This window comes from Dacryopinax primogenitus (assembly GCF_000292625.1).
Source record: "Dacryopinax primogenitus strain DJM-731 SS1 chromosome Unknown DACRYscaffold_6, whole genome shotgun sequence".
NCBI lineage: Eukaryota > Fungi > Basidiomycota > Dacrymycetes > Dacrymycetales > Dacrymycetaceae > Dacryopinax > Dacryopinax primogenitus.
In genome coordinates this window covers 38,485-49,693 of record NW_024467203.1, presented here as the reverse complement: position 1 = coordinate 49,693, position 11,209 = coordinate 38,485, and the positions used below count along the sequence as shown (strand labels likewise).

Here is an 11,209-nt window from a genome sequence, read left to right as displayed (position 1 = left end):
TGCACAGCCATGCACAGCAGGTCACCTGACCATCCAATCCTTCCAGCAGGTTCCAGCACATGCCAAGGTGTACCAGCTACTTCCATGTCATAAAGGCTTAGTCATGTCTCTTGACCAAGCAATGAGCTGGTGCCCTGACACATATGCACAATCTAGAAACCTTGGTTCGCAATGATTGTTGGACAGGACATGGCAAACAGTACCATCACCATATTGATGCACTTATTGACAATGATGTTTTGCTCAAGAACTCATGGCCACATCACATCTTCACACCTCCTTACAAGTAGCATCATAAGCTTACCATCAAGATGAAACCACTGGCACTCACTTTCACTAGCTCTCCACTCTCCTGCATTCTATTGAGTCTGACAAGGGGTTTGGGAGCATAGCGTAAAAAGCAGGATGCACAATATATTATAGTAACTATGTTTATTGAAATGCATGAGAATTTTCCATCCAATGAGCTAGCTGCCAAAGAAAGACAACCAGGCAGAGTGTGAGCAAACATCCTTGTGATGGCAATTTCTTGTTTAGATATTTGTCAATATAATAGGCCTAGCCAGCTTCTTATTGCCCAGCAACTGCTTGCAAGATTGCCCAAGGTATTTGAGGTAATCATTGAGCAAGGAGATGCCTTCCTGCCTTGAGCTCTCTGAAAGATCAATCATGAGTGTGTGATACCCCAACTCAGTTGCAATCCTTTGTGCAAGAGCCATGTGTGTTTGAGTGGTTTCTGAGCCTGCTGCTTGCACCAACCAGTGGATGGCATCTGTGAGTGTGAGCTAATCCACTTCTTCGGACAATCCCCTCTGGCAGAGATTGTCCATGCTGCACTGCTGGCTCAAGATCAACATATCACATTGGCCTGAATATGGCAGGTAGTCACCCAGCACATTTGGTTCCATGTCTGCTCTGTCAAAAAACAAGCACTGATTGTTGTCTGCATATGGTCTGTCCAGATGCAGATTGAGTCATTTCCATATGTCAAGGAAATGACAAGATCAAGATATAGTTTGCATGTGGTAAACTGAGAGGCAGTTTGTGATACAGAACTTGCTCAATGATGGTGTCTGGTTCAAGAATGAGCCCAAACAGCAGGGGGTTGACTTGGCCAGGCTGGTCACTTGGCAGCCTGTTCTGGCAGGCAGCCAGATATCATGAGAGGAGCTTGAAGTAGAAGGTGAGGAGCAGCCCATGTATATCATTCTGATGCTGGGATGCCTGCCATGATGACTAGTATTTATAGCAATGATGGAAGTTTTGAAGCAATGCAATTGTGATACCAGGCAATAAGATAATATGAGTGCCAGTACAGAAGCCTGGTGATGCTTTGCTTGGTGAGCTGGTGCCTAGTGCACAAAACAAGGTGCAGATTGAGGGACAACCTGGCAATTAGGCAACCAGGCTGAGATGCCAACTAGCCACAAGGGCCCAAACTTTGATGGCATCATGCACCAAGCTAATCCAGATGTCACCCTGCCTGATAGACCAACCACTCCACACAACCCTGGGCAACCTGCAGAATAGTGATATCCCTCACTGTAACTAGTGTTTAATGAAATGTAAAAATGTAGAGGCTGTCAGTTTCTGGGCCTCCTGCCTACCCACCCAGCCCAGTCACCTGAGTCCCTTAGCTCAAACAGCCAGCCCCCATGAAGGAATCATGTGACACATCACACATGATAAATCCAGAAGTAAGTACTTTCTGCAGGACTTCCCCCCCCCCCCCTGCTACCCCTAAACCTGGCCAACAAAGTTGCCCAGAGATGTTCCCACTGCTTGATGGTTGGAGCATGACTAATTCCTGTGGCACCCCTTTTCATCCTGATGTATTTACCCTTGGTCAAAATCAACATGCCTTCTTTGTCCTTTCAGCCTGTGGAGTGCCATCTGACAAGTAAATAGGATTGAGTGGGCTCAGTGATCCTACCCCAGATATATCAGAACTTCTAAACTGTTCCATACTGCAGCTCAGGTTGCAGGTGGTTAGCATAGAGAAGAACATGGAGAACTCATACAAAGAAAGCTTGGAAGTCATAGACAAGATGGCCCAGCTTGTTTCAGAGCTTCCAGAGCAAACCACAAAGGTTGCCATGGTAAGACCACCTTCCTGCATAATGCAGTGAGTACTGCTAACTCTGTGCTTGTGCAGCTTCCCCTGAAATTATAGCCTGCACCATCATCAGAGCAAGGACCAGCAAGGAGTATTGGTGGATCACCTGCAGGTGCTATCTCACATAGAATAGCTCCTAGTACATATGTGCCCTGACAGACTGGTATAGCTTGGCTGTGTTCTACATCCATTGCTCCTACAAACCAAACTATGTGTCCCTACCCTTATACCCCTCACACTTGCCATGTAAGTACCACTACTTCTGCTCAACAGTACACAATATGCTATGTATAGCATACATTGCATTGTGATTGGCCCCCATGAGATTACAAAGGGTAGCAACCCTTACCATGGCACCTAATGGCTAACAATCTATTTGCACATCAGTGTATGCTACACAATGAAGGCCATCACTTTCCAGAAAGCAAGTAGCTCACCCTGCATTGACCACTCATGTGAGCATAATGCTCCTCTGGGTTGGGTGATCACTTAGCATTGTGAGCAAGGCAGTCCAAGCCTACCTCTGCATGCTTTAATGTATTTTCCCCTCCCACTGTCTCACCCTCTTTGCCCTCACTAAAGCCCTCACCCATGTCCCTATCAATGTCATTAAAGAATGTTGGCTGTACAGTACAGAGATGCATGCCACAACTTTGATTCTATCAATGATATTTGCACTCCCACCAGTTATCCTCCACTTCTCACTGTGCAACCTTGAGAGGGATCTGGTTGGGTCTCACATGTGACCAGACAGGATATAAGGAGTAGGCGCTGCTACACCAGCACTTGATGCCCTCCTCATGATGAGGTCTGGGGTTTCATCTGGGGTGAGATGTCAGCTCCCTAGCCAGGTCAAACAGAAAGGTAGCACTATGCACTGCTCAGGCAGCACTCAATGCCTTCCTGCTCATGCAGCATGGTCCCAGGTCTAGCCTGCAAAGTGTGAGCTGCCAGGCTGGACCAGACAGAATATGGAGAGCATGTGCCCACAGCCTGCCTCCTTGCCCTCACAGTAGGGTCCAGGATTTTGTCTGGTGCAGCATGTGAGCTACTGGGCCAGATGAGACAGGACAAGATCTCAGTTCTATGCATTGCTGCAGCATGAATTGATGCTCCCCCTGTCAACACAGCGAGGTCCAGGTTTTTTTCTGGGTCAGAATGTGAGCTCCATAGTTAGGAACGGTGAGTCATAGGCATCACTCATGGCTAAGCACCTGTGCTGCAGTGTGGAATGGTCTGAGCACTAGCTATCATGCTTCCAGTACCTCTGGCACCATTGCCTGCCCCCAACCCTATGTGAGGTGCTCCAGAACCCCTTGTCTTGGTGATGCTGACATGTCAGAGATGCATAAGCAGCATGTGAAAGTTGGCCTAGAGTTGAGTGGACATTACAGCACCCTTCCTCATTGCCCAACAAACATTGAAAGAACAGCTTGAACTCAAAAGATGGCTGTGAGCAGAGGTGGGAAGAAAATGTGGCAAATAGTTAAGTTGGTAGGACAGAATGCTGGAAAAGGGTTGTGAGATGGGTTAGTTGAGAGATGGGTTAGTTGAGAGATGGGTTAGTTGAGAGATGGGTTAGTTGAGAGATGGGTTAGTTGAGAGATGGGTTAGTTGAGAGATGGGTTAGTTGAGAGATGGGTTAGTTGAGAGATGGGTTAGTTGAGAGATGGTTGGTCATGGACACTTCTGCCATTGATCTATTGGACAACAACAAAAAGGTATAAACAGTATGGTGAAGAGTTCTACAAATGTAGAATAGACAATGTATGGGTTGGCCAGAGACATGTCAAGATCTCTGGAATTTGGGTCTTGCCACTATCCAACCTCAATGTGTTCAAGCAGCAACCCAGCCTCTTGGCACCTCCTTGCTAATGGTGTCTGAGCAGCAAAGTGCTGCCCTGAGCTAGCAATGTTTGTGGACAGTCTTTTCAACCATGCAAAGAGGAGTTCTTGCCCTTCAGAGGAAGCACACTTGGCCTCTTGTACTGCATCATGTTCTGATTCTTGTGTTGTAGTGTCCTCAGATTTGCTGAAATTGTGTTCAGCCTCTTCCTGATCTATCACTCCAAGCCATCCAAATACTGATTCAGAATAAGTACTGTAGAACTCGAATTGAGATTCACAGCTGTGAGTCTCAAAATTTCTACAGTGGAGAGAACATCAAAGAGATTACACACTTGTTTTGCATGTCACCAGGTGCTTTTTGGGAGGATGTGTTCTGTCTTCTCCAACCACAGCTTTGAGAAGTCAGAAATTCAAGAAGCCAGAAATCTCAGTGAGATACTCCCGGGCCAGAAACTCATGCATCACATGGAGAATGATCACTGAGAGATGCAGTAACTTGGGAGCAACAAGATATGCCCATGGTGGCTGGTGATAGGGCTGTTCTGTTCAACAGCAAAAGCTATTAGCCTGCATGAAATGAGACTCACCAAGTTCTATGAAGATGTCATTGAGTTGCTGGCAGAGATTGATCACATGAAGCACCAGAATAGCATGCTTGGGTGGTATCCTGACCAGCATCTGTAAAAACCACACAGGTATAATAGCACAGGGTCCCTATAAGTGCTACGAAAGCTATGGGTGCTATGAGCAGACCCTGGCAGTGCTATTGGAGGACTCTATAAGGCTACAAAGTGCCAGATGATGCCATGGGTGCTAGGACCCCTAGAGATGCTATATAGCACTATATAGCATCTGCCATTTTTACAGATGAGAATTCATCACCTGGTTCAAAGCCCTAAGTGAGCCAGTGAGTTTGCAATGACTTGGCAACTTAATCAAGACATGAAAAGATCGCATGTTGAACTGAACAACCTGCACCCCATCCCTTCTTATTTATCTCTTGATAAGGTGGCAGAGAGAACAGGCCGGCCCTAAACCCCACAAGGAACTGTACAGCCATCAATTCCACAAAACAACTCGAATGGATCAAGAGGCAAGTTCGTTGAGCAAGCCCTGAATCATTACGATCAAGTATGTGCATGGACATTCTCTGATCAATGCATCCAAGGTGTGCCTAACACGATCTCTGGATTTCCCTAAGTTATCTCTCCTTCCAACTTCCTCCATCCTGCCAACACCACCTATATTTGCCGCATTCCAACCTCCCCACCTCAGCTGCCAACTGTCGCTCCAGGTCAAGTTGTTTCTTCCGATTTTTTGCCATGCCCTTAGGATACTGAAAGCGCAAACAGCACGTGTACGGTAACCGGGATGGCCACTCTGCAACAACCAGCGTTGCAACTGGTATCCCAACTGTCCGACGCTTGGCCGCTAACGAGGTCAGGATCTGAAGCCAGTACAATGTAAGAGGAGTATTTGCGCGGAGTGTTTTCAGCCGTGGAAAAAGTAGTGTTTCTGGTTGTTGTGCCACATCCAAGTCAGCGTGCTCCGCTCCTAGGCTTCGCAGTATTCGAGGACAGCTGAACGAAATCCGTGACAACGGGTACTCCGAGTCGACATCGTTCAATGTCAGACATTCCACCATAGGCAGAAGGGGGTAAAGGTCGGACAGTGGTAGGGTTCCGTGTCCAGCACTGACGGAAAGAGAGCATATCTTGGGGAGTTCGTCGTCTTGCCCTGCCGAAGCTCGCAGAAATCCAACAATCTTCCCTACCATCTGTCGCGCTAGGCGGTTTGAATGGTTAGAGTCAAGCATGTTGGCTGATTCGAGGGATAGGTGGACCAGGTTGGGGGCGGTGATAAATGCAAAAGGCGGGTCATGCCTGTGATCCTCCACTCGGCAATAGAAACTTGACAGCTGTGGCAGGACTAGTACTGGCTCCACGATGCTGGTCGCAGATTGCGGAGATGGCTCAGAGTAACGACGATAAGTATACATGAGCTTGAGCTCTTCGAGCTGTGGCGTGCTTCTGAGAAGTGCTACCACATGATTGTTTTCGGAAGGTTGGAATGGGAGGTCATCACTGCAGAAATGAAGGTGAAGTTTCCGGCAGCGTTCGAGAGCCAACCAAGGTCGCGGTCCAGAAGGCGGAAGGAGCAAGTTGGTTAACTTAATCTCGTGAAGGCGTGGGAGCCTGATTGATAACAGAGATTGTGACATCTGTTGCCTGGTCACCACAGAGGGTACGTTGTGGTGGTCTTCGACATTGATCGTGAAATGCAACGTGCGTAAAACATTTTGGGTGTGTTCGATGCATTGCAATGCTGTCTGGATCGAATTAGATCCAGTGGGCACGACAGTAAGATCGAGATGAGAAACGCGGTCCCGAGACACCGTGAAATACTCCTTTAGCATGTCCTGAATGCCGCGACCGTGACAGCAGGGGAGCTTGACCAGGACGTTAAGGAGACAGCCTTTGGCTCTCTTAAGTAGCCGGGCGTTAAACGGGTTTTGGTTGATCTTCTTGGGGTAACATGGGTGCGATGATTTGCCGAAGAGATCCCTTGACGAAGAGAATGTCCCGTGAGTCCATAGCGTTGCGGTATGGATAGCAAGAGCACGCCAACGGAGTGAAACGTGCGAAACGTGGCGAGCAAAAGTAGCCTTTTCTACCCTTTCTTCAAGATCATCGTATCCTTGCTGGAAGATAAGGCGAAGAAGATCATCGGTCAATCTTGAGGTCGTTGAAAGGACCGCGTTTCTTCTTTCGATCAACGCTGAGAATTTGCGTTGCAGGATGCTCTCGAGGTCGTGCAGTTCTGAGGTAGTCTTGTCTTCGCCAACAGAACATGTCGCATCTGGGATGGTGCGAGACGGCCCGATTCGCGCGAGGACGCTATTGAGTTGCTGGCAGAGATCGATTGCCTCAGAGAATAAGCCCACTCGATCAGCCGATGTGTTGAGATCGTCGTGCATGGTGCAGCTGTATGATACGATGAAGGAAAGGCTCAGGTCAGGGTAGTGAGAGTCCGGATAAATGACCAAGTATATTTCTTTCGGATATCGTCGAAAGTAGGATTGGAGGTGTTGGTAGGTGAAGAGGACAAGCAATGTTTGAATTTTGTAGCGACCAACAGTCACCTTTCGGAAACAAAAATGTCAAGAATCCCGCCTTCGAGTCGTCACCTTAAATAAGTACTTGTCGAACCCTGGGAATGAGAAAGATGAAGAGCACATTACACATGTATGTTCAACGACCGCTTTTTCTCCATGTATGCTCTGCATCGTGGGCAACCAAGCTGCAAGCTCTGTTTTTGACCGAGACAGTGGATGCTGGGCAATCCCGTACAAGTGCTTGCACCTTTTGTTTATCAAGTGAGATCTGTGTCCTGATCTGCGCGATTTCTTGGAATTATATTGACTTTTCTCATTGCCCGACGTTCGGGTAGCGCCTCCTGCACTCGACAGGCCGCGCCGCGTTTGACCGCGATTGTGGACTGGACGACATCCGCTAAAAGATCCCAACGCGGCGCACTTTTGTCTCTCCGTCAGTTTGGTCATGTTGATTTTTTTTAGCTGGTGAAACTTCGACTAAACTTGATATAGGCACAGGAACAAGTCAATGAAGATTCCAGCTTCCCTATATCTACTGTTTTGACGGGGTACTAGTAACCGTTGGGCTAGAGTAGTTGCGCTCAGGTAGATTGACCAGTGTTAATTATCAAGACGACCAGCTAGTCCAAGACGAAATCTCCTTGCTTGGGTGAATGATATATGCAAATATGACTCATTCCGGAAAGTTCACTCCGACAAAAGTTATCTTCACGAGAGCTAGGTATTGAAGAGACGCCGATGAAGACAACGAAAGAAGAATGTATTAAGATTGCTTCCGGAATTTCAGAGGCATGTGTGCGCCAAGACCTCGTCGGTTGTATTACGTCAGATTTAACACACTCATTTGATGGCCACATCGTTCCGCCAGAGCTTGGGAGAGCTTGGGCTAGGCAAACTCGACTTCTCCTGTTGCAAAACGTCTGGCGTACCACATCGACGACGTTTCTTGGTTTATTGGTCTAATCTGCAATGCTCACAAATTTATCGATTTGCCAAGTCGTCGACAAATCGGCCCGAGTACGTGGTATGTGCTCCGTAAAGTACGGACGTGAGCGAAGCGCCCAGGTTACCTTGGGTGTAAATTTGTCTTCTGCACTGCCTTAGTAATGTGGAATTTTGATCTGTGGGGCCGATGTGCTCTTGTGATTGATTATCACCGTGGCATCCGATGCAAGGGACAACTGCGGTGACATCGACTGGCGCTGTGCGCTCTTCTCTCTCTTGCTCCTATGATCCTGCTTGGACTTTCGAAACGACGATGATGCCTCTGCCCAACCTGACGCCGTCTTGGGCGGCAACTGGGATGCGTAACACGCGTACACGACTGCTTCTTGTCGGGATAGCAGCTGTTCTCGTTCTCCTCTGGTCTACGTTCTACCTTTTCAACTGGCGTAAACCACCACCATGGAAATGGCCGCCTCCCTACCCAAACTACTACCCTCATACACCCTATCGGCCCCAAAAACCGATTCCCAAGTACCCACGGAGCAATGTCCCATGGCTCGATACCCTCTCCCTCACCCGAGAGGTCAACATCAGTGCTATGCTCGCTTCCCAGCCAGGGAAATGGGACATGTTCCTAGACCCGATTCCCGAGCTCCTGTACGCTCCTCCTCCAAGGACTCATCGGTGTGAAGACAATGCAGAATTTGGGCCGATGTTGTTCGTTGGCGTGTTCACTATCGCCGCGGAGCACAAGCAGCGCGCGGTCATCCGAGCGCTTCAGACGCTCCAGTCCCCGCCAAGCGAGCAGGTGGTGATGAAGTTCATCCTTGGCCGAAGTCCCGACGCATCCCTGCAGAGTATGGCAGAGACAGAAGCGGAGATGTATGGAGATATCGTGTTTTTGGATATACAAGAGAACATGAATGAGGGCAAGACGTATGTGTATTGGAAGTGGGTGTCGAAGTTACCCGTGGGGCAGCAGCCGAGATTTGCCCTGTAAGTACTTCCCACGTTCTTCTGTCCTCCTGCAGAATCTGATGCCACGTCACCATCACAGGAAAGCAGACTCAGATGTATGCGCCTATGTCACCTCAAATATATCACGCTGATCCATTGCATAGACATTCCTCATCCTCCCCAACGTCCTCCACTCCCTCGCCCCCGTTCCCTGCTCCCTCCCAGTCTACTGGGGCACCTCCTGGGGTTCCTGTATAGAAACCTGCTACCCGCTCTACTGCCGCGGTCTCTCGTACGGGATGTCCTGGCCTCTGATCTCCTGGCTCGGGCAGGCAGACCTGCCCCAATGGGCGACGGAGGGGATGGAAGACGCGAGGACCGGAGCGTGGTTTGGCAACTTGCCGCAGGGAGAGGAATCCTTGATGCTTGTGGATTTGTACACTCATGCTGGGGACTGGGATGGGACGACTATCACGTATGACACGGACATCGTCGCGTTGCATGCGATGAAGAATCCTCAGGTAGGTACTGGTTGTGATAAAGTGGCCTGAGATGACAGTCGCTGATGACGGTTGTAGTTGTATGCGCGTGTGGCAGCAGCCATGTTGCAGGTCTGGGAAACGGCCGGGAGGGAGTGGAGATGGCCGCCTGAGGGCACCGAGTGGAACGATTAAGCTAGAGAGGTCCTTGTACATACGTTGCATACGCTCTCCGCATGATACCCTCACTGTTGCTGTAATACCTGCCTTCATTGACGCCGCACATCCGGGGATCCGAGTAGACGATTGAAGAACTCTGCATTGATAATATTGGTCGTTACAGTGGGTCATGCTATAAGCGTGTCCTTGCCGAACAGGAGGGTTACCTCGTATGTCCTTCCTCCTGTCGCCTTCCTCCCTTGGCGCATACAAGGCGTCTCTGCTATAGCTTACTTGAGGAGTTCCTCGACGACCCTCTCATCATTCACCTTGGCTACGTTCGCGCCCCTGTAATTGAGCCGTTTGAGCACATCGATGATCTTCCCCCGCTCAAAGCCCATATTCTCGAATTTAGCAACATGCTTCTCTTCCAGGCCGGCAAGAGCGACCTGCAGCATGCAGTGTGTCAGCTCTCTCTATATCACATGATATAGGGCATGACTCACCAGGTCAACTTTCGACCCCTTCTCGCCCTTCTTGCTGTCCTCCCCTCCGCTAGAAGTAACCGGTGCCCCTGCATACGCCTGCGCCCAATGCCTCGCCGTCTGCTCGAAGCCCTGGCGTGATGTGAGGTAGTGCTTCGCTACTTCGGCGTCTTGCGGGTCATTGGGTTGAGGATCGCAGAGGAGAGATTGGAGGGAGATGAGCGTAGATTTGAGAGTGAGAACCGGTGACCAAGCGTCTTTCAGGATATCTGGGAGGCACAGTCATCGACTGTCAGCAACGCATACACCGAAGCGTGGCAAGAGCAACATACCAAGACATATCGCTCCGCTGGCACTGCTGATATTCGGGTGGTACACCTTAGTGATGAACTTCATCTTGATCGGTTGGAATGGGTAGCTATCAGGAACGACGACGTCAACCTCGTATCGCCCGCCTTCGTAAGGGGTGCCGGAGGGTCCATCAAATGCGCCGACCAAGTGGAAAGGGGAGTTGTCAATCGGCGTGAGGGTGATGCGGGTGAGCTTATCCTTCTGGCAGTCTAGAGCGGATGCGGCAGTGCGGTAGGTTAGGGGCGCATATATTGAGCAAAATAGGATGGCGTACCTGATATCTCCTTCTGCACTCTGCGCAAACGAGCTTCTGACATGTTGGGCGTCTACTGAGAAGACAGCACGGGGATACAGTGAATGCGACAGAGTATATGAGTCTCTACGTGCACAGGTTGTTAAGAGGAGAACGGTAGACAGTGAGGGAGAGAGAGAGAGAGAGAGAACGATGTACTCGCACGACTTGCAGTGTGGGGACAGGGTTGGTGGTGTGCGGTGTGTCGTTGGCGTTTGGGGTTCATGCATCGAGGCACACGAAGCATCAAGAGACCTCGGCTCCGGCCGATATTATTCCGTTAACGCCGTTGAATTCCCCCTATTCCCGATTGCCCCTTTCTCGGTTAAATTGAAGTCATAACCGGAAATTTACTTACTTTTCCGAGTGAATGACTCATATGGACTCGGGAAATCGCACTCAGACGACTGCTTTTCCGGGTGAATGATTGCTACCGTCCTCAGACAGGTTAAAAGCCCTCGC

General features: G+C 49.4%; 3 protein-coding genes across 3 annotated transcripts; 1 reads left to right on the top strand and 2 right to left on the bottom strand.

Moving 5' to 3' along the window:
• Positions 1 to 6,193: 6,193 nt before the first annotated feature.
• Positions 6,194 to 7,019, bottom strand: DACRYDRAFT_21337 (uncharacterized protein; the record flags this gene model as incomplete). The annotated part of the gene is made up of 1 exon (XM_040772345.1): positions 6,194 to 7,019. A coding segment is annotated over exon 1 (745 nt), but the record flags the coding sequence as incomplete, so codon positions are not given.
• Positions 7,020 to 8,340: 1,321 nt separating this feature from the next.
• DACRYDRAFT_115252 (uncharacterized protein) lies at positions 8,341 to 9,737 on the top strand (the record flags this gene model as incomplete). Its single annotated transcript, XM_040769965.1, has 4 exons — positions 8,341 to 9,020; positions 9,082 to 9,097; positions 9,146 to 9,502; positions 9,560 to 9,737. The coding sequence occupies 4 exons, from the start codon at positions 8,341 to 8,343 to the stop codon at positions 9,653 to 9,655; spliced, it is 1,149 nt and encodes a 382-aa protein (XP_040629843.1). The 3' UTR covers positions 9,656 to 9,737.
• A 25-nt stretch (positions 9,738 to 9,762) lies between these two features.
• Positions 9,763 to 10,772, bottom strand: DACRYDRAFT_94114 (uncharacterized protein; the record flags this gene model as incomplete). Its single annotated transcript, XM_040777202.1, has 4 exons — positions 9,763 to 10,068; positions 10,126 to 10,373; positions 10,437 to 10,664; positions 10,730 to 10,772. 4 exons carry the CDS (start codon positions 10,770 to 10,772, stop codon positions 9,910 to 9,912), a joined length of 678 nt encoding a protein of 225 aa, XP_040629842.1. The 3' UTR covers positions 9,763 to 9,909.
• Between the last annotated feature and the right edge of the window lie 437 nt (positions 10,773 to 11,209).